The sequence below is a fragment of the Hemicordylus capensis genome, chromosome 4 (assembly GCF_027244095.1).
Source record: "Hemicordylus capensis ecotype Gifberg chromosome 4, rHemCap1.1.pri, whole genome shotgun sequence".
NCBI classification, from domain to species: domain Eukaryota; kingdom Metazoa; phylum Chordata; class Lepidosauria; order Squamata; family Cordylidae; genus Hemicordylus; species Hemicordylus capensis.
In genome coordinates this window covers 66,837,658-66,859,544 of record NC_069660.1, presented here as the reverse complement: position 1 = coordinate 66,859,544, position 21,887 = coordinate 66,837,658, and the positions used below count along the sequence as shown (strand labels likewise).

The 21,887-nt window shown below is 42.3% G+C and overlaps 1 protein-coding gene across 2 annotated transcripts in view; it reads right to left on the bottom strand.

The window, feature by feature from the left end:
* Nucleotides 1–346: 346 nt before the first annotated feature.
* NUCKS1 (nuclear casein kinase and cyclin dependent kinase substrate 1) overlaps nucleotides 347–21,887 on the bottom strand; it is a 34,590-nt gene continuing 13,049 nt past the window's right edge. The window contains exons 3-8 of one of the 2 annotated variants that reach the window (XM_053245037.1): nucleotides 15,440–15,545; nucleotides 11,907–11,959; nucleotides 11,270–11,419; nucleotides 10,054–10,206; nucleotides 8,741–8,890; nucleotides 347–6,383 (exon numbers count right to left, since the gene is read on the bottom strand). In XM_053245037.1, the coding sequence (XP_053101012.1) occupies nucleotides 6,184–6,383; nucleotides 8,741–8,890; nucleotides 10,054–10,206; nucleotides 11,270–11,419; nucleotides 11,907–11,959; nucleotides 15,440–15,545 (812 nt within the window). In that variant the 3' untranslated portion in view covers nucleotides 347–6,183. The remainder of the gene's footprint in view (nucleotides 6,384–8,740; nucleotides 8,891–10,053; nucleotides 10,207–11,269; nucleotides 11,420–11,906; nucleotides 11,960–15,439; nucleotides 15,546–21,887) is intronic. The other variant, XM_053245038.1, reaches the window with a different exon arrangement.

Sequence of the window (21,887 nt, the reverse complement as noted above, 5' to 3'; positions counted from 1 at the left end):
GAATGTGAATCCTCAAAACAGAAGATAAATAGTCTTTAATGAAAAAATATGTCAGTTTACTTGCGGATCTATTAGTGATTTTTTAAAAGCAGAACAAGAATTAATAGTAGGCTCAGTGTTTCCTCCAAGGTGTGCACATGCTCACAAGTTTTTTGATGTCTGCTCAGTTAATTTCAGATCCCACTCAGGTTGAAACAGGAAGGCCCCACTTCGAATGAATGTCTGCACACTGCCTTGATTCTGCTGCCCAGAATAAAACTTTCTGCACACATGTGAAAATAATTAAGACGGAATATTGCCAGGCATTATATGATAAGGAGTGGAAAAACCACAGAAGGCACATGAATGGGTTATAAAAGCCCTTTTATAAAGCCATTTTTAAACAAAACCAAAAAGTTTACAAAAGAAAATAAGATACAGAAGAATAAGTTGCTTGATATATTTAAAAAAAAGAAAAGAAAAGAAATGAGGGAAAAATGAGGGGGACACAATTCCAACATGCTGAACAATAAAGGGTTCTTTTCCATGTCTTTTTTTTTTTTTAATACAAAATACAAGCCAAAGATACACATACTTAAAACAGAGCTCAGGAGCAGGTATGCAGTCCTGGGAACCCTTCAATAAAAAGCAAAGCAGGGATTGTTAATTTTTTTTTTTAATTGCAAGTACATACAGAGACTGGAATATGTAAAATTAAGTAGCACAAAAGACCATCACACAATTCTACCAATGCATGTTGCATCTATAATTCACGAACATGGTCAACAACGTCATGTTCACTTCAACCCCCCCCCCTTTTAAAAAATGCATTTTTAAATAAAGCATTAATGTTACATTCAAACTGAACTCCGAGTACCATGCTGCAGATTTCATTGTCAAGGGACTGACAACCCTACTGGTTATGATCATGACTGGTGACAGTGGCATCTTGAATAGAAATATTCCTTCAGATAACTGACTAGTAGCAGCTGAGTATTTTAGTCAGCAGCCTGTCTTCCAAAGCCACACAAAAACACACACACACACAAAACCACAAGGGGAGTCTGACCACCCAACAGGGTAGTGAATACCCAAGACAAAGATCCACTGCATTCCATTTCAGCAACTCCAAGCTGATGCTAAGAGCACTTGCCCCATTTGGAGTCTTTTTACCTCTTATGTTCGAGAATAGTTCAGGGTTTTACTGTGACATGTTCCTGGTAAACAAATTATGTAATTCTCTTATATACAAGTTTTGTAATAATTGTTTCTGCAGGAAAACTAAAATTCACAATTTTTTAACACACCATTAAATTGTCAGCCACCCACCCACCCACTCATTCAATCAACCACACTCACACAAGATACTTGAAGGGGTTTTCATGTTATTGTGGCTTAAGCAAGTTTGTGTATTGTTCTGCCCCAAACCCCCTATTCCCCCCCTATAAAAAACACCCCTCCCCAGATATACAAAGCATATGCACAATGGTATCTTGCAGTCACACCAAGCATGCTCACACCGATGGAACCGTTCCATTCGCTACAGTTTTGTACAGGGGCACGTGGGGCAATAGGTGTTTTCAACAGTGGTCAACCCATCAAGTCAGCATGCAGTGAATGCTTTAACAGACTTGAAAAGGAGAAACTTTGCTTTAAGGGTTAAGAAAAGAGTTTAGAGAATAAAGTAGGAGCTGAAGTGTGAGCCTCAGTGGACCAGAAAATCAAAATGAGAGTGGGGAGGAATACCCAAGGCAACTGTTAGCTTAGCTGTGTTATAAACTATGAACTCTGGGCCCTTAAATTGTTAGAAGTACACTCATATTTAAAAAACCTTTCCAACTTCTGCCTTGTGCATTTCACTCATGGCTGACTATCACACACACACAAGAGGGATTCATTATCCAGTTCTACGATTTCCATTTAGGCTCCTAACTCTATACACAATTTGTTCCAAATGCAACTGGGGTGGGGGTGGGAGAAAAGAGAGGTTGTTAGGTTTCATTAACAGGCGGACACAAGTAGGTGTGTGCATGAACTGAAATTTGTGGGTCGATTTGAATTCGGACCAAGTTTGAACCAATCATTCAGGTTCAGTGTTTTGAGGGGCTATGCTTGCAAAGAGGTATCTGGTGAGGATTCCCTTTTACAAGCAAAAGGGTTGGGGGAATCCTTGAGAAGTGTTCTAAAGGGTGGTTGGGGTGGCAAGAGAGCACCTTTAAGTGTAGATTAAGAGTTTTACTGGTCCAGTAGTGGCGGCTGCTGCTCCTTGAAGCCCCACTGGTGCAGTCCAGGCACAGCATTCCCTCCAGGAACCTGCCTATGCAGCAGCAGCAGAACTGTGCCGCCATTGTGTGGGTGGGTTGCTGGAGGGACTGCCGCATGCTTGGACTGAGCCCAGAGGCTTTGAGGAGTGGCTGCTGCCACCGAACCAGTAAAAAGCTTAGTCTACTTTAAAAGGTGCTCTCTTGCCCCACCCTCCAAATCTTTTCAAGATTCCCACACCCTTTTGCTTGTAAAGGAGAATCCTCACCGGTTTCCCCTTTACAAGCAGAGCCCCTTGATCCCCAACAGGTCTGCCACAGAACGGGCTTGGTTCAATTACAGACTGGACTGCCTCTGGTCTGGTTCGTGATCAAACCGTTGAACTCAGCCAGTTCAAGGTGAAGTGGTTTGGGATCGAATGGTTCATGCACACCCATAGACACCCACCCACACCGGGACTATTCAACGAAGCTACTTGAAGGGAAAAAAAGAGTCAGATCTCCCCCACAAAGTACTAATATCACTTCCCAAATACCTAAATTCATGGAAATCAATTTCCTTTTATTTTATAAAATCATGTGCCAACATTATGATTTGTTATAAAAAAATAAACACCACAGAAAAATTACATAAAGCAAAGCACCAATTTCTACAGCTCATAAGCTTCCAGCATGTTATAGCTATCCCTCCTCCCCAACTCCACTCATTAGTTTAGCTGTTGGTTGTACGTGGTTTTAAAAAGAATTAAAAAACAAACACACACACAAAATCTTTTCAATCCACATAAGTAATAGTTTCAGTACTTGCTGCAGCCACATCATGATTTAATATATTCAATATCTGCATCAGAGTGACCCTTCTAATGGCTCTGGAAGGGTTTACAGGTCACCTGAATGTATACTCCACCCCATCTCTCCCAATATTCTATTTAAACATGATTCCCATGCAAGATCAAATCAATCACTCTAGACTCCTGCATTTGTTTGATCTGCTCTAAGAATTATCCTGACAAGAAAAAGCCATCACAAAAAGAGGATATTTGGATATTCACTTTTAAGATGTGCATGTTTCTTCAGCAACGTGACAACCACTACCTGGTCAAACCCAAGAAGGCAGCCTACAAAAGCAGCCTTCATTGATTCCCCCCTCCCTTCTTGTTATCACATCTACTCACAAAGCTATTACTTAGATACACTTCCACATTGGCTTTTGGTTTTTGAGCAAATTTGCAAGAAATACCTAATTAAATTAGGACATTAATTACTTGCCATTCCCAGATGAAACTGATGTAGAGTGATTAATCTACACTGGAGTTTACAGATCTGTTTCTGTGGTAACACTTGTCCCATGGAACAAAGTAGTGAATTGATACAGCTACCCAGTCCCTAGAATACTGCACTAAGAATGAAGGGGTAAATTTCTATAAAAATAGAACAAAACATAAAATATGACATTGTTTTGCTAATGTGTTATGAACTGAAACACATTTCCTTCCGTCTCTGAAAACTTGTTACTATTTAAAGAGTTGGGGAGACCAAGCAGTTACTAATTACATGAGAATTTGTTGTTTGTAGGGCTTTCAAAAATGCATGTTTCTAGGGGCACATATCCACATCCCAATAAAAGCATAGCACTTCAATATTATAGGTTTTTAACAGATTCAAGGTAAAACAACCGCTTCATTATACCTTACACACAGAACTGTTTCACAAAAATTCAAAGTGATAACTAGCTTGAAGAAACAGAGGAACAGTATAATGGCGTCCCAAATGCCTATCTGAATATTATGCACAGCTATATTTATTAAAGAATGAAAAGAAGGAAGATGCACATGTTCTTCAGAACAACTGTGAATGAGCAGCAGAAATGTGTTCAGACACTAACATAAAGTTGGCTGACCACAATGACTAGAGCTAATCATTCCCAAACCTGCACATTTGGAGACAACCAGATAGACTAGATCATCAATTGTTTCAATAGAGAATAAAACTACAAATTATGGACTCAACTGTCCAGAAGGAGTATGCCCATACTATACAGAACACTCGACATTTAAGCCTTGGTTAAATTGGCAAGAGTTACCGAACTGGATCGGCTTCTGTCCAAGGAAGAGCTCAAGGTATTTCCATTTGTGTGCAATGCAATCCTAAACATGTTTTACTCCGAAGCCAAGCCTCATTGAGTTTGAGGCTTACTCCCTAGTAGGTGTACTGAGGATTGCAACCCAAGTATTGTTCAAAAATATATATGTAAATATTAAGGTAAAAACTGTCACTTCAAGCCAGGATGAACTTGTATTACTTAGCTAAATCCGAAAACATACTTGCAGTGGAAACAATGAATAGAGATGCTATAAATAGAAGAAAGTAGTCTGTATAAGTAAGGATTTTTTTTATTTTTTAAAAATGCATATTTATGCCTCAAATATAAGGAAGAGCAACTATAGTACTTCGTTGCTTTGGCTTTCTAATACTACCAGGCAGACATGGTCCTTGAAGAGGATACTTGTGAACAGCATCCACTAAACTTTTAACCATCTTACAGTATAGTAAGAGATAAAGGGACGTGGCTTCAGAACTCTAATACTCAGCCCCAACTTGTGAAGAGCATATATTACAAGTATACAAGATGAAAAACAAAGCAAGTGGCACTCTAACAATAAATACTGCAGCTCTTTTGTCAAGGACGAAAGGGTAAATCTATCTTGTTTAAACTGGTGAGACCAATTTAAGCTCATTAAAATGCCAGCATGCCTCTCCCTTAAATGTATGGTACAGTGCCAAGTTAACCTACTTTTATGTACCACATTTTTGCTATAGTGTTAAGGCCTCTTCTTCATCCCTTGTGTCTTCCTGTTCATACCCTGGTTCCTTGCCTAGGCTACATTTTTAGTCTCTGATAACCAGAGGTTACATAAAACCCGGTAATGGAGCAGCAGGAATAGCAAGCCACCCTGCAGGAAGAAAACAGATCTAAGCAATAAAGGTGAAAAGGGGAGGTTATATTTTTTGTTGGTGGAAGCTGTTATGCATAATCTAACTCTTGAGGATGTCAAGGAAAACAAAAGCAAGTCATGGCTATTGCTTGAAAATCAGAGACTGCGCTAATATGGAAAGCTACTTTCACATTTGTCAAGAAAAACTTACTTTAACATTTCATCCCCATAATTGCAGAATATTTGTTGCAGCTTCCCAAATGTCTCCTTGAAACCAAGCTTTACATTTCATGTCAAGAGTCAAAGTAGCATAAAGAGCCAGAAAGAAATGAATGCAGTTTGGCCAAATGGAATGCTATCCTAAACAGGAAGAAGCAAGGGCATCATGTTATAAACATATAGGGCCTTTCTAAAAGCTGAAGTACAGACCAGATGGTCATTAAAATTCTTGGCTATTAAAAAGATTGTGGAACCCCAAACATTCAGAATATTGGAACTTAAAACCCTGATGGAATTCAAAATAATTCCTTTACCAAGGATGAATTTATGCCAACAGAAATATTATGTGCAATCATATATATGTTTTGGATTCAATTAAGCAACAGTTGCCTTAGAAGAATTTTCCCAGCTTTGAAAAATCTATTATATTTGTTAACTCTGATCACCAAGTGTCAGCCTCAACCTTATTGCTTTACAACCACAGTAAGCCTTCAAAAAATATATCTTTAGTAAGCTGTTAATTTAAGTCTAAATGGCTTTCAGATTTGGTTGGGGAGAACGGAATGGCCAGTAGAGACTGTGACATCAAAACATTATTGTGTAAAGATTATCTTAAAAAAAAACAACACGGGGGAAAGAAAGAAGATACTGTACTATTAAAACAGCTAAAGTAAAGGTGGCATTCACAGCCCATGAGTCAAGCCACAACCAAAACCATGTTCTACCCCTAAGTATATTCTCTTTTCCTTCCTCTCTCTCAAAAAAAAGTTTCTCTCCCACACCACCATTTAATCTTCACCAGAGGGGACTTCATCTTCAGACCCTTCATCCCCAGATTTGTCTGGAGGAGGACTAACTGATTTCTTCTTCTCTGGAGGACTTTCAGGCTCTTCATCATCATCTTTTGGAGATGGGGTCTTTTCTTTCGATGTCTTTGAAGCTGTGGGACGGCCTCCCTTCCCTTTGCCTTTCACTGGACTTGGCGTAACTGAAGAAAGAAGAGCATCAAAATGTAACAAGCATTTTCTAGTTAAAGTTCATGTGCTCAAATGTTTGACCCCTGTTCTGGATGGGGCCACACTTCTCCAGAAGGAACAGGTACACAGGCTGGTGGTGCTTCTGGATACAAAACTCTCCCTAGTGTCTCAGGTTGAGGCGGTGGCCATAGGTGCCTTTTATCAGCTTTGGCTGATACGCCAGCTGCATATATTTCTTGAGATAAATGACCTCAGAACAGTAGTACATCTGCTGGTCACCTCCAGACTTGACTACCGCAATGCGCTCTATGTGGGGCTGCCTTTGTACATAGTCCAGAAACTGCAGTTAGTCCAGAATGTGGCGGCCAGATTGGTCTCTGGGTCATCTCGGAGAGACCATATCACTCCTATCTTAAAACATCTACATTGGCTGCTGGTAAGTTTCCAGGCAGAGTACAAGGTTTTGGTTATAACCTATAAAGCCCTAAACAGCTTGGGCCCTGGATATTTAAGAGAACATCTTCTTCTCTATGAACCACACTGCCCATTGAGATCATCTGGAGAGGTTCGTCTGCAGTTGCCACCGGCTCGTCTGGTAGCTACTCAGGGATGGGCCTTATCCATTGCTGTCCTGAGGCTTTGAAACATACTTCCTGCTGAAATAAGAGCCTCCCCATCTCTTACAACTTTTAAAGAGGCAGTCAAGATGCATTTGTTCACCCAGGCTTTTACTTAGATACTGTTTTAATTGTGTTTTAATAGTTTTAACTTGTTAATTTTAATCTTTTAGGCTGTTTTATTGTTTTGTAAACTGCCCAGAGAACTTACGTTTTGGGCGTTATAGAAACGTATTAGACAAATAAATAAAATAAGATCAGCCTCTAGGCACATATTCCATGTTTAAGTGGGTTTTTCCTGCAACACTACTATCTGGTAACGCAGAAATATTATCACATTAATACTGTTTGAGCAAAGCTTGTATTGCTATGAAATAATACCCTATTCAATCTAATAATAGGAACATAGGAGATTGCCATATACTGAGTCAGACCATTGGTCTATCTAGCTCAGTATTGTCTTCACAGACTGGCAGCGGCTTCTCCAAGGTTGCAGGCAGGAATCTCTCTCAGCTTTATCTTGGAGAAGCCAGGGAGGAAACTTGGAACCTTCTGCTCTTCCCAGAGCGGCTTCATCCCCTGAGGGGAATATCTTGCAGTGCTCACACATCGTCTCCCATTCAGATGCAACCAGGGCAGACCCTGCTTAGCTATGGGGAGAAGTCATGCTTGCTACCACAAGACCAGCTCTCCTCTCCATGAGGATGATGATGATAATAATAATAATAATAATAAAGAGCCAACAGTAAAACTGAACTCCTGATAATCTGTGTTCCAGCAACAAAATATGTCAGCCCAAACTCTGCTCTTCTTCTCTCTCCAGCTTTAAGCTGGCATCAACACTTTGGTTGTTCATCCTTGTGAAGAAGAGCTGGAAGGCAAGCGTTTTTAAGAGGTTGATGCTCAATAAAAGCAAAAGTTGTGATACAAAACTACTATATGAAGGCAAGCAAGCATTTTTGGAAAAGAAGTTGGGGGATGTAACAATGTTGTGGACCTGCACACTCCTAAATAATGCATAGTTTAAGTATCGTAACTGATTTTGGACTTTCTGAACATAGCCAGTACACATGCATCAGTTGTCAAGTTCTCTCTAGACACAAGGGAAAAGCAACATAATCTCCTCCTTTCTTCCAGAAGCGTTAACATATTTAAGGATCAGAATCAGACACAATAGTGGTAAAGTAATTATTTAGGTGATAATTTAATCCAGGATTTCAAATAAAAAATTTCCCAAGCTGAACTTTGCACTTTTCTAAAGTCAAGATTTAATCAAAGTTGTCTTCCCCTCCCTACTTTCCCTGCAAGATGTATAGTCCTGGGATTAGTCCTGGGACAAGATTAATAATCTTTTTTGCACTCCTAATGGAACAAATGCAGCTATTTATTAGGGTTGGTAGGCACAAACATCACCTGTTTTAATCAGCACTGGCAAGTGATCTGAACACAATACTGGCTACTAAGTAGTCATGGAATCCCATCCTGATTCAGCCATGCAACTCCTCTGTATCTTTTAAAACAAGAGTAATCCATACAAGAACTTTTCAATACACCAGCTCTATCTTATTATTCAGCCAGCCAGCCACGTATGTTAATAGCATTTTATGCATAGTTGAACAACATTTTGATTCATATTCTTTCAAGCACAAGAGTTGAAGAGCTGAGAGAACTTAAGCACTTGCAAGCATAACTCCATTATGTTATTCCTAAAAAGGTGCAAAATAAGAACTTGTGAAGCAAGCGGAGCTCACCTGTAGCCTTTAGCCTTGGCTTAGGCATTTTCTTTTCTTTCCTTTCTGGTTTGGATTTCTTAGCCACTTTTTTGTTCTTCTTTTTTGAACTGCCATAGTCACTATCATCATCATCTTCCGCAAGGAAGTCTTCATCGCTGCCAGAATCTTCTGTGCAGAGAGAGAGGAATGAAATGTCTCTAAGAAGGGCTGTCCTTGTTCACTTGGAAGGGAGACAGAATGAGGGAGAGAGTCTGGTAGGTTGATCATGGGATAGGAGTCAGTATTCTTGGCTTCTATATCCTGTAACATACTTCTAGGGCTTGGAGAGATCACGACTTCTGTATCTCATGATTTCCTCATGTAAAAACTGCTTTGTGACTGGTGACAAGTAGCATAGTTATTTAAAATAGCAGTGGCAGAGGTAAATTTCTCTTTCCCTCAAGCGTTATTACATGTAGGCTCAAGCCTGACCATTTCCTATACCAACTGCTGTAGATTCTACATCAAAGCCCTTCCCAGCCTATGCCATGAATGTTTTCTTGTTCAGCATGTTCTTCCATCTTGCAGCAAGCTGAAGAGCAGCCCTCTGAAGCCAATACCAGTAATTTATTACATACAGGATAGCAGTACCTTACTGCTTCCTATAACAGACTTCCAGGTTCTGAATCCAGGTGTCCGTGATTCATCTAGTTCATCAGTTCACTGATTCACTGGGTTTCTGTTGTTTGCAGTTAATGTGTAAAAAAATAAGCCCCCACCTTCTGCCATTTTGAGCAAGCGTATGTCAATTTACACAACAGACAGGTTACAATGCAAGATTTATGGTGCAGGCATTATAATACACACATATAAAACCCCCAAAATGTTTGATTAATTCTAACTATTATTCTTAACTGTATTATGAAGCCAGATAGGATGGTACTTGTAAGCAAAAGACCTATTCATTTGATTTCCATTTGTTCAGTTTGTTGTCCAGTGCTGAAGATAAAACAGTGACGAATATGACAAATTTGACTTCATTTTGAATGTTACTGATAGAAATAGGGAGGAATTGTTTTAAAGGTTCTCCACAGGACCTAAAAGCGTTTGTACTCTGAACTTTGGGGAAAGGAGGGTTTTTCTCTTCTTTGTTGCCAACAGTTCGATTAGACATGCTTTCTCACAATGATCTGCATTCAGTGTTCAAAAAACTTTCTCACAATGATCTGCATTCAGTGTTCAAAAAAACAGGTTTGTTTGGGCAACTTAAGGTGGATGCTGCAGCTAGGATGGCTGCAGTTTAAACCCATTCCTATTCTCTGTTTGCATACACACCATTCAGTCCCACTTACTTTCCTGGAATGATGCCTCTTCCTCTTCCTGATCTTCCTCCTCACTGCCAACATCATCCATCAGCATTTCTCGTTGCTTGGAAGCAGCTTTGGATGCTGCCTGCCGCTGCTGACGCACATTTTTGTGGTCTTCTTTCTCATCCTCACTGTCCTCTGTTATAAAGTCACCAAAGAACACTGAAGACGGACAGTACAGCACTTATTTCTTAACTTGGGGCAGGGAACAGGTGGGTAGAAATGGCAAAGTTCAGGTTTTTTGTTGTTGTTTTTTTTAAGAGGGGTTGTTTTGGCCAAAGTTTGGCATTTTTAAAAATAAGAGAAGGGCTCAGACACTTCCATAAGAGTCTATATTTAAACAAAGATAAATAGTTTAAAGGCATTAGTACAAATGTGGGATAGATTATCAAAGACGGAGGGGGAAGAGAAGAGAATGTTTCTGGCAGTTATTTAGCCTTACTTCACACAATAATCTATACAGATTAAAGTCTATCTGCATTATAATTTACCCATATTGAATTGGAATAATTACTATGGACAGACTACCACTTGAGCACCCGCACTTTCAGTTTTAGCTGATGGAACATCCAGCATTGGTTAACCTGCTGCTGTTCACACTGTAACACAAAGACTAGAAGCAAGGCTAATTACTGTTCCCTGCTTTTGCACACAGCACCCCTATTGCTTCCTTCCTGGATCTCTCTCATCTGAGCAAAGATTTGTGGGAGAAACAGTAAATTTTGTTTTTAGTGTGTGTGTGTGGGGGGGGGGGGGGGAGAGAGAGAGAATCAACAAAATCCGGGAAATAAATTAGTAAAGCTACAACTAAGGCGTACATTAGGCCAAAAAAGGACCAGAATAACAGTAGCTAACATCCAGACTAGTGTTGCACTGGTGCAACCAAAGCAACTGCCTACATTTAAGAAGTTTGTAAAGCTGAGTAACTGCAGTGCTGCACAACTGTGGAGTTTTGCACAACCTGGTAGCTCAAGAACTACTCTGGAACAGACATTTTCTTTGCACAATATCATTGCACTAGTGCAGTAGCATTACGCTGGCACAGCAGTAGTCTGGATGTAATGGCCATTATCTGAAGTTAACTTGCCAAGATGAAATCTTGTATGGACAACATTTGCTGAATTAGCATAAGCTGAATTCATATATAAGTACACAATACAGAGTTTGAATCAAGACAGTCACTATATTATATAATCTTTACCTGCAGCCCTTTTCCTGGATTTGGAAGTTGCTCTTTTGTTTTTTTCAGGTTTGGCTTTTTTCCCTTTTTTGTTCTTTTGGGTACTCTCATAGTCACTATCAGCTTTGCCATCATCTGCTCCTAAGTCATCCTCACTGCCAAAGTCTTCATCTGAAAATGGTTTTAAAATGATACTTAGTAGATAACTTCTGTATACAACCAGAATGGGCAAAAACTGTTCCAGCCGTTAATACAGTTGGTATTTTAGCACACATCCCACCCTGAGCCATTTTTGGAAGGGCGGTATAGAAATCAAATGAATGAATGAGTAAATAAATTCTGAAGACCAGTGAGCAAGTGCCAAACAAAAGGAAAACGAGTTTGATACAAAAAAGTAACCCAAATTTCTACTGTTAGAGATTATTTAGGGCAGGACAAATTAAGGATTTCATAAAGTAGAAAGGGTACAGCAATAAAGTCAGTGGCTGACAACGCAGACTAAATGACTCCTGAGTAATCCTACTGAAATTAAATAATCCTTTAGAGTAACTGTGCAGTACTACTGAATAACTTAGTCTGGATGTCAGCCAGTGTTCTGTTCTAGACACCAGTTGAGCTACTTTGTTGGTTACCTATAATCTAGCAGATGCATAGATACCTGCCGAGTGTGAGTCCTCTCTCTTTGTCTTCACGTCTTTTTCAGAGTCCTCACTGTAAACAGGAAAACAATGTCAACAGATCTACTTCAAAGTACCATTACAAATACTATTTTGATGGTGGTGTACCCTGCAGAAAGGCAGGAGAAGGAGGAAAACAGTTCAGTAGCAATGTTTGAAGGGGAAAAAAATGAACTGGTCATAGTGCGTCCTTAATTTTATTTGCTCCAGAAAAAAGGGTATCTAAAAATATTTAGACTGTATGGATCTAGAAATGGCTTGTAATCTCAAAACCTTCTCTTTTAATTGTTGAAACTGATCTACTATTTTGCAGCTTCAAGTTTCAACATTAAGTGTGTGCCCCACATAATGCTAAGTGGCCAGTAGGGATGTGAAAATCGATTCTAGTACACATTGATTTGTATCCGAATCTAGCTGATTTGGAGGCAGAACAAATCACCCCTGTTGTACACTGGCTAGATGTGGTCCAAATTGAATCACCCCAGATTCAAATCAATTTGAGATTCAGATTCCTCCTATTAATTTCCCCAGATTCTCAGCTTTCATAAAAAAAGGGAAAAAAGAAAGAAAAGCTAAGCTCTAGCCCTTGTAGAAGTGGAGTTATGGAGCAAAATGTGTGGTCACTATTTTGCAAGTGTTTGGATTCTTTGGTGTATAGTAACTTTTCCTGAATGAAACCCTATGAAGATTCATTACACATCTTCATTTCCTCTATTCATTTTGACTGTCTTTCGACAGTGCCAACTGTTAACTGCCATGTGCCAGCTACACTCCCCTTCCACCTACAAGGCAGTGGGGTACTATTCAGTTTATGTTCTAGGAATTATTTCAAGTGTTTAGACTCTTTGGTATCTAATAACATTTTCTCATAGTGTATCCCTATGAGGATTCATTACACTCTGAAGAGTCTAAACACATCAAAAATTCCAAAAATGTAAGTGGAGTACCCAGTGGCTTGCTGGTTTGGGGGTAGTTGGCACATGGGCTGCCACTAATTCCCCACCCTCAAAGCAGTGGGGGCAAAATGAACAGAAGAAATGAAGGTGTATAATGAAGACACCAAAGAATCTAAACACCTTAAAAATTCCTAAAAAAAATAATAATAAGCTGAGTGCCCGTGTGTGTGTGTGTGTGGGGGGGTGGTGGTATAGATGGCACATGGCAATTGACAGTTGGGACTGTCCAATGATAGTCAAAATGACAAGAAGAAATGAAGGTGTATAATGAATCCTCATAGGGACTCAATATGAGGAAAGGTTATTGGACACAAAAGAATCTAAACACTTCAATATTGCTAAAAAATACCGAGTACCACTGCCTTGCAGGTGGTGTGTGTGTAGCTGACACTGTCCAATGACACCAAATAATCCAAACACTTGAAAAATAGTGACAGCACATTTTGCTCCATAACTCTACTTCTACAAGGGCTAGAGCTTAGCTTTTTTTTTTTTTAAATTAAAGCTGGGGATTCATACTAGGGTTAGCATAGGTCAAGTTCGAATCCACATTATTTTCAGTAAAAACCTAAACAAAATCATGAAAATCAACCAAGTGCCCCACTGCCTTTGGGTGGTAGATGGCACCCATGGGGACCTACCCACCATCCAAATTTGGTGCCCTAGGACCTTTATAAGTGATCTGAATCAATCACTTATATTGATCCAAATCTGAATCAAATCCAAGTCAAATTTGGGGTGATTCAGGGGGACAGATTTGGACACAAAACAAATCAGGGGTGATTAGATTCAGGCAGAAATCGAATTTTAAAAAATTGATCCGTGGCCAGACTAGGAAGCAACATTATTACTGGGCAGTAGTGTCTCCAGCAACGGCATTGTGGTGTCTTGATCTTCTGCGCTACCAGATTTCCTTCTCTTAATGAAAAGTGGGGGCAGAAGAGTTCCCAGCTGTTACTCATTTTGCAATTTATAAGAAGGAAAGTGCTTTTTCCACCAGTCTCTGAAGAGCACTATGTTTATTAAGATCTTAATCCTCCCTATTAGTAATACAACTTTGTATTTCAGAATCCAATTTATTTTTCACATATGCTATTTGCAATACCAGATATTTTGGATTTTCTCAGATGGTTTCCAAACTCAACAGGTAAGAGGGGGTGCATTTAAATCTTTCAACAACAGATCTACTGATAGTTCCCTGCCTGACTACCCACCCTATCGGTGTTCAGTTATAGATTTATGACCACTTACCTTTCTAAAGCTTAGTGGCCTACATCCGGACTAGTGTTACACTAGCATAATGCCACTGCACTAGCACAAGGACAGTAATATTGTTCCAGTCTAAGTCTTGAACTAGCAGGAGATATTAACATGTTGCACAACTTGTATATCCATTCGAGAAGGTCTTCCACTAATAGTTGCACAACACTGCAGAGCACCATAACTTTACATAGCTTCAGAAATGTAAATGCATGCAATTTATCTTGTGCTAGAGCAACACTATTTGGGATGTCAGCCAGTTTAAACATAAGGAGAGCTGTTCTTGTAGTGGCAAACATGAATGGCCCCATTGCTAAGCAGGGTCCAACTTGGTTTGCATTTGGATAGGGGACTACAAGTTAGTGCTGTAAGATATCCCCCTTAGGGGATGGGGCCATAGCTCAGTGGCAAAGTATCCGTTCGCTTGCATGCAGAAGGTCCCAGGTTCACTCTCTGGCATCTCCAAGCCGGGCTGGGAAAGACTCCCACCTGTAAGCTTCAAGAGCTGCTGCCAGTAAGTGTACTCAGTCCTGAGCAAGATATACCAAGTCAGACCACTGGTCCAAGGTAGCTTCCTATGTTCCTAATCAAATAACTTCACTGAGAATCTCCAAAACATCCTGTATGGGAAACTTGTAGTGGAGCTTTACTTTTCATGGGTTATTAGAATTTACTCATTAGACATTTCTCCCAGGATTCTACTCAGCATACAGGCTGGTTCTTATTTAACAGTTTATTGTGTATTACATGGTATCCCCACCTTTCTTCCAAGGGAGTCAAGATGGGTATAAGGAGTTATTCTATTTTATTTCTTCAAGCAATTAGTTGGGAAAGCATCGTGAAAGAGCTGGAGCAAAATGGATTCCCTAAATCTAGAAGGGAATAATTCAGAATTTGTTTAAATGAAAGGTTTAGTTCTGCAAGGTACAACACGCTGTTGAATTAAATTATTTCAATGGGGCCAGCACCCAAGTTCCAAAATCTTAGTTCTGGAGGAACGGCAAGAAAAGGCAAAATTATACCCCTTGTAGAAAAAGTTGGTGCACTTTGTGTACAAGGACAGAATACGAATACGACGAGCATTTATATACTGCTTTTCAACCGAAGTCTCCAAAGGACAGATGATGCCATTTAAACAGAATTATATTAGATTGTATCATATCTGTCCTCAGTGAATATTCATGTTTTCTGAAGATTCAACACAACCCAGCAAAGCATATGGACACTGATTTTAAAGCTAGCTATCTGCACACACAGTCATTTGAACTGCGTTACTAGAGCACCCAACACCAGCTTACCTGTCCTCCTGAGAATTCTTTCCAGACCGTCTCTTGTTTTTTGCTTCCCGTGGTGATGAGCGGATTTTCTTGGCTGGAGGAGCTGAATCTCTGCCATATTCTTCATCTACATTGTAAATAAGATAAAACAGGCTTAACGGGAAAGTAAAGGTTTGCCAGTTAGTACCACTGAGTAGTATAATCTTAAGAAGTTTGTACTAAGAATACCATTCTGCTAAAACTCCACGAAATAACTTAATATTAAGCTGACACATTGGAAGTTGTGTTTGTGTTTTCATTTTTAAAGAAGAGTTTCACAATTTTCTGACAATACTGAGGCAGTTCTGATGAGCGGCCAAGCCCTTGGCTGCCCGTGAGAACCGGCGCAAGCAGAGCTGCTCCCAGAGGCAAACCCACTTAGGGAGCCCTCTGAAACAAGGTTAAGGGAGCGAGTGCTCGTTCCCCTGATCGTGTGCCAGCGCCAGCTACTTTCAGCTGGCACTGATGGGTGCCTGCCTACTGCTGGAGGGGATCCCCACAATGCACCACACAACTGCACAGTGTATCGTGGGATCTCCAGAGGCCAGAACCCACCACCGATTCTTTGATTGTCTGCAGGGAAGGTAAGCTCTTTGGAGCCCCCCCTGCCCCGCCCCCCCTGCAAAAATTGCAGTTTGTGAGATTTTCAACTCAGTAAAGCATTTTGAAGGTTTTTCTAGAGTATAGGTTTTGTATGGCTTGGCTGCTCATGCTCTCCTCACCTTCCAGAACATTTATAGCTTTAGAAAAAACCAAAACTGCCAGGCACACCATCTTCCAACACAAATCAGCACCACAAACCGCTAACTAACTTTAATTAAGTGTGGCTGTTTCAATGGAGGAACTTTAGATACCTCCTGCTTCCCTCTGCCCCATTCTGATGTTTTGATGGCAATTATAGTATTTTCCTTTTCACAATGTTCACCAGGACATCACCAACTGCATTACAAAGTGTGATGGGTAGGCTTTCCGCTTCCACCACTTTTCAGTCTTTATGTCAGGCAGGATGGGGTGAGGGGGAAGACACATTTGGGCATAGTTGGAAAAAACCCAAGGTCTCTCCATCTTTGATTGTTATTTAGTCTAGCACCCAAAGAGGAGCTCTCAAGAACTCAGGGGCTGCTTTATGATATTTTGGTTGGTTCTTGTGGAGCTGTTGCCCTGCTTTCCCCTTCCATCCCCACCAATGGACAAACATGACCACATATGATGTTCATATACTTGGCTTCTTGATTTTACTCTCCGGAAGATCACAATTCGCTATTTTGTTTTCTTCCAAAAGGCATATTAGTGGTTACTACTTCCCATTATTTTTAGCACATTTATACTGCTTTTCTACATGAAGTGAACAACATCCTACAGCAGTGATTCCTTAAACTTATTGGGGGGGGGGGTGTTCCTCAACAAGGTGGCCAATAATGGTGTACAAGCTTCCCTAATAGTTTTACTGGTACCTTGCAATCAGAAACTGCAGGAAAGTTTTGGGCATGCTCTAGGGTATGCTCTCACTTCACCCAAGGCAATGGTGAAGCCCATTAGGCCTGGCTAGAGTCCTGGGTGAGAGGAACATTGGTCTTACCGTGAAGGGTTCTTTTTCCTGGTGGTAGGAGATCCTCATAATGGGTTTACTGCGCATGCTCGAGACAGAACTGGTCATGTGACTCTTTGTAGGCGTAGCTGCCTCCCCAGTTCCAGTGCTGTAGAGTGTGGCACGCCTGAGTATCCGGAGAGAGCTGCAAATCTATGGTTTGAGTAAAGGGTAAGGAAGTAATAGAATACGGAAAATAGAAACAGGTGAGTAACGAGAAAAAACAACAGGACAGAAAATACAGTGAAATCTGTGACCTTGAGAGAAACGCCTCTCGTAACTTTGCTATCCTCTGTCCCAAACCCCCAAGAAAATATCAAGGAAGACATCCGGGAGAGGCTGAGGATCTCCTACCACCAGGAAAAAGAACCCTTCACGGTAAGACCAATGTTCCTTTTCCCCCGGTGGTAGGAGATCCTCATAATGGGACGTGCCCAAGCAGAAGACACTAGTCCCAGGGAGGACAGGATGTCTTTACAGAACCTGCTGCAGGACCGTGCGCCCGAAGGCTGCCTGCTGTTCGGAGAAGTCAGAAATCTTATAATGCCTAATAAACGGAGTTGATGAGGACCAGGTAGCTGCCCGACAAATCTCAGAGAGTGGAATATGAGCGGCAAACGCTGCAGAGGCTGCTGTGCTCCTAGTTGAATGTGCAGAGACCCCGCCTGGGGGAGGTAGGTTGAGGGCCGAATAGGCCAGAAGTATACATGCTCTAATCCATCCAGCCAGTGTAGAGGTCGCCACCTTCTTCCCCAAAGATGGTTGGTGGAAGGAGACAATCGAGCATCCGACTTTCAGAAGTCTCTAGGTCTTTTTAAATATGTGCGTAATGCTCTTCGAACATCGAGTTTATGCCACAGCTTTTCCTTCGTATGGCTAGGAGACGGACAGAAGGAAGGAAGCACGACAACTTAGGCTCTATGAAAAGGCAAATTCACCTTGGGTAAAAAGGTCGGGTCCAGACAGAGAAGTACAGAATCGTTCTGAAAAGTACAAAATTCTTTCCTTGACGAGAGGGCGCCAAGCTCCGACACCCTCCGAGCAGATGTAATAGCTACTAAAAATATAACTTTGTATGACAAATTCTTTAGTGGAATTGTCGCAACAGGCTCAAATGGGTCCTTGGTTAACACGTTGAGCACCTTATTAAGGTTCCAGGTGGGAAAGCGTCTAATAGGAGGAGGCGCCAAGTTAGAGGTGCCCCGGAGAAATCTAGAGAGGTGCAGGTGGAGAGACAGAAGTTTATCAGAGAGACTAAGAACTGAGGCTAGAGCCGACACTTGTCTTCGTAATGTGGCGGATCTAAGCTGCTTGTCCAGACCGGCCTGAAGAAAAGCCAGCACCTGAGAAACTCCTGCCGTTAGTGGATCTGTACTAGAACTACGAGCCCAACGAAGAAATGCGGCCCATGTGGCCTGGTATATTCTCTGAGTAGACTGGCGCCTGGATGCCAAGATCGTATTCTGTACTGCAGCGGAGTACCCATGTGCTTTTAAATTTGAGTGTTCAACCTCCAAGTGGCGAGCTGTAGCCACTGGTAGAGTTCCTCTAACCGATGACCCTGTCTGAGGGCTGGGAATAGCCACCAGAGAAGAGAAGTTCGGACCTCCCGAATAAGTGGAACTATCGTCTGTTTGCATGCCATGATGTCTTCTTGCCAAGGGAGGAGAAGCCATTGAAGAGGCCAGGAGTGCCACCTGGCACAAGGAGTGCAAACCAAGCAAGCTATCATGGAGCCCAGTGCTTGTGATAGGGTCATAACGTCCTTGGATGTCTTGTGGAGGAGAGGGCGAAGCTGTTGGGTGATCTTGTCTCTTCTTTCCTGCGGAAGACGTATGAACCCTCGAGTCGTGTCGAACAGTGCTCCCAAGTGAACTAATTTTTGAGATGGTTCTATGAGGCTCTTTGAAAAATTGACTACAAACCCGTGATCTCTGAGTGAGTTAAGTGATGTGTGAATGTCCCTGATGGCCTTCTCCCTTTAGTGGGCTCTTATCAGAAGATCGTCAAGAAAAGGGTGAATGTGCACCCCTTGCAGGCATAGGTGTGATATCAGGGAGACCATTACCTTGGTGAATACACGCGGGGCGGACGAAAGCCCGAATGGGAGGGTGCGATATTGTAGGTATATTCCGTTGTAGGCGAAACGAAGATGTTTGCGTGAGCTGACCCGTATGGGAATATGTAGGTAGGCCTCTGATAGGTCTATTGAGGCCAGGAAATCCCCTGGTTGAACAGTCTCCTTTATGGTGTGCAGGGACTCCATTTTGAACTTTCTCTTCCGGATGTATCGGTTGAACCTCTTTAAATCCAGCACAGCTCGCCACGAGCGGTCCTTTTTGGGAACGAGGAATAGTATGGAGTATGTCCCTTGAGACCTTTGTGAAGTAGGTACCAGCTCTACTGCTTTCATGTTGATCAGATGTTGTACTGCCCGAAGCATCCGGAGATGTTTGTGTGGAATGGAAGACCTTGGTGTAGGGATGAAGCGCGGTGGGTGAAGAGGAAAGTTCGATGTCATATCCGTTGGTTACTAAGTCCAGAACCCATGTGTCTGCGGCTGTGGACATCCAGGTGGTGCAGTAGTCCGCCAGCCTGCCCCCCACTGGAGTGGTGTCATTGTTTTTTGTAATTGGGGAAGGAATTGTACGGTTTGTGGGAGAAGCCTCTTGAATTGCCCCTAAACCTTTGTCTCCACTGTGGTCTGGATGCGCCACGAAAATTGGAGAAACGGGAATCCCTGGATCCGTAACCTTGGTTGTAGTTCGAGGAGAATAGCTGGCTATAGGGGTGTCTGAATGGTCGAAGGGGACGTGAGGAACCTCGAAAGGAACCACGAAAACCCCTCCGGGCGGAAGGCATAACCTTCTTCTTATCCCAAGACTCTACTAGCACTGGCTCTAAGGCCAGACCGAATAGTTCGGTACCCGAAAAAGGAGTTGATATAATGCTAACTTTGACTTAAAATCCACATTCCAAGTCTTAAGTGAGATGGACCTGCAAACGGCTACTCCCGCCGCCATAGCTCTCGAAGAGTGCTGGATACTATCTAAGTTGGAATCTGCCATTAAGGTAGCCGCCTTGGCCATTTTATTAATGCCCTGTCTTAACTTAGGTATCTCCGGAGGAACAAGTTTGACCAGCTCCTTAGCCCACAGCAAGGATGCTCTGGCGAAAATGGAGTTGGTTGCGGAGATCTTGATGGATGCTGCTGTTGCCTCATGGACCTTTTTAAGCAGCGAATCACAACATCTGTCTTCCTGAGATTTAAGTTGCTCTTGTCCTTCGGCTTGCACTACAGCCCCCGAGACCAACTGGGCCACAGGAGGATCCACCTTGGGAGTAGCCAGTAATTTAGTAATATCAGTGGGTACCATATAGTGCTTCCTGGGTATATAACCAATGGGTTTTGGGGCCATTGGACGTTGCCACTCTGCACACATAACCCTTTTGAACAACGGTGGGAATGGTACCACAGGGCTGGCAGGTTCAGAAGCAGGGAATACCTGCTGGTCAAGCTTAGAATGGGGTGAGACATCGTTGATGATGCATTTCGCTTTAGATAGAAGGACCTCAAAATCCAGTGGGGAGAATAGTCTGGCCAAGTTGGGAATCAGTGGGGCTACGTCTTCCTCTGATAGTTCCCCATCCTCTCTATCTGAGTCTATGGGCCCCTCCAGCTCATTAGGGGGAGAATGTGGAGAATCCCCTTCTGAGGAAGAGTGGGTCCATGTTGGACCTAAAGGATTTTCTACTCTAATGGGGTTAGGTTGAGAATTGACAAGAGGTAAGGGAAGGGCGGGTAGGAGGGGACGGGAAGGAGGCAGGGTATCCAATCGTTTTGGCTGATTATTTCCCCCCGCCCCATTATCAGATGATGGAGAAGATGGCGAGATTCTGCGCTTTCCCCCCGTATATAGTGTAGTGGTCTGGGCACAAAAAATCCTCGCTCAGACAGAGGAATAGCCCCGCGTCTGGGGCTAGAGTCAGGTGAGGATGATGATAGGCGCTCGGAACATTGCCTGTTGGGGTTCCGCCTGCGATTAACCCTATGACCCTGTGTTGGTAATTGGGTTTCCCTTATAGGTGGTAGCCTGGCAGGCGGGGCTGTATCCGGCAGTACCACGGGGGCTACAGTAATTTCTGGGACTACTGTAATTTCTGACACCTCTGCTGGCGAAGGCACTAAAAATTCCTGCCTAAAAAATTCTCTTAGCCACTGGGTGGCTCCCGGGGAAAACGGATCTTTACTTACGTTGGAAGATCCGGACCCTTTATCTGTAAACGGCAGCAAATTGGCTGTTGTTGGCCGATGTGGCTCAATCAATAAACCTTTGTTAGGCAGAGAATCCGTAACCCGCAGGTCGCCCACCGGGCGCCAGTCGGCTTTTTTAGATTGAGAGCGCTTTTTATAACCTTCTTTGCCTTTGGCGCAGTTTCCGAACGTTTGGGCTTTAGAGCGGCAGCATATCGCCTGAATTAGCAAGCACTCGCTTAGGCGCTTGTGTCCCTCCGCCTTTTCTAGGGACTCTTTTTGCTTCTTTTTTCTTTTTAGCAGATTGCTCCCCTAAGTGCTTAGACTTCTTTGGAGCTTTTGTTGGTAACTGCCCCGAAGTCGTGGGTTCCATAGCCTGCACCACCGGTGCGGCCGAATTAGAGGCTAGAGGCAAAACAGAAGAGGCGGGAGCGACTGCCGAAGCGGAGAGTTTCTCCCACGCGATGCCCAGGTTTTGCGGCAACTGAGAAGCTTCAGACATTGAACCCTGCAAAAGCTCCTCTGCATGAGAGATGTCCATAAGGATGTAATCGCTCACTCGAATAACTAGAAATAAACTGGAAACT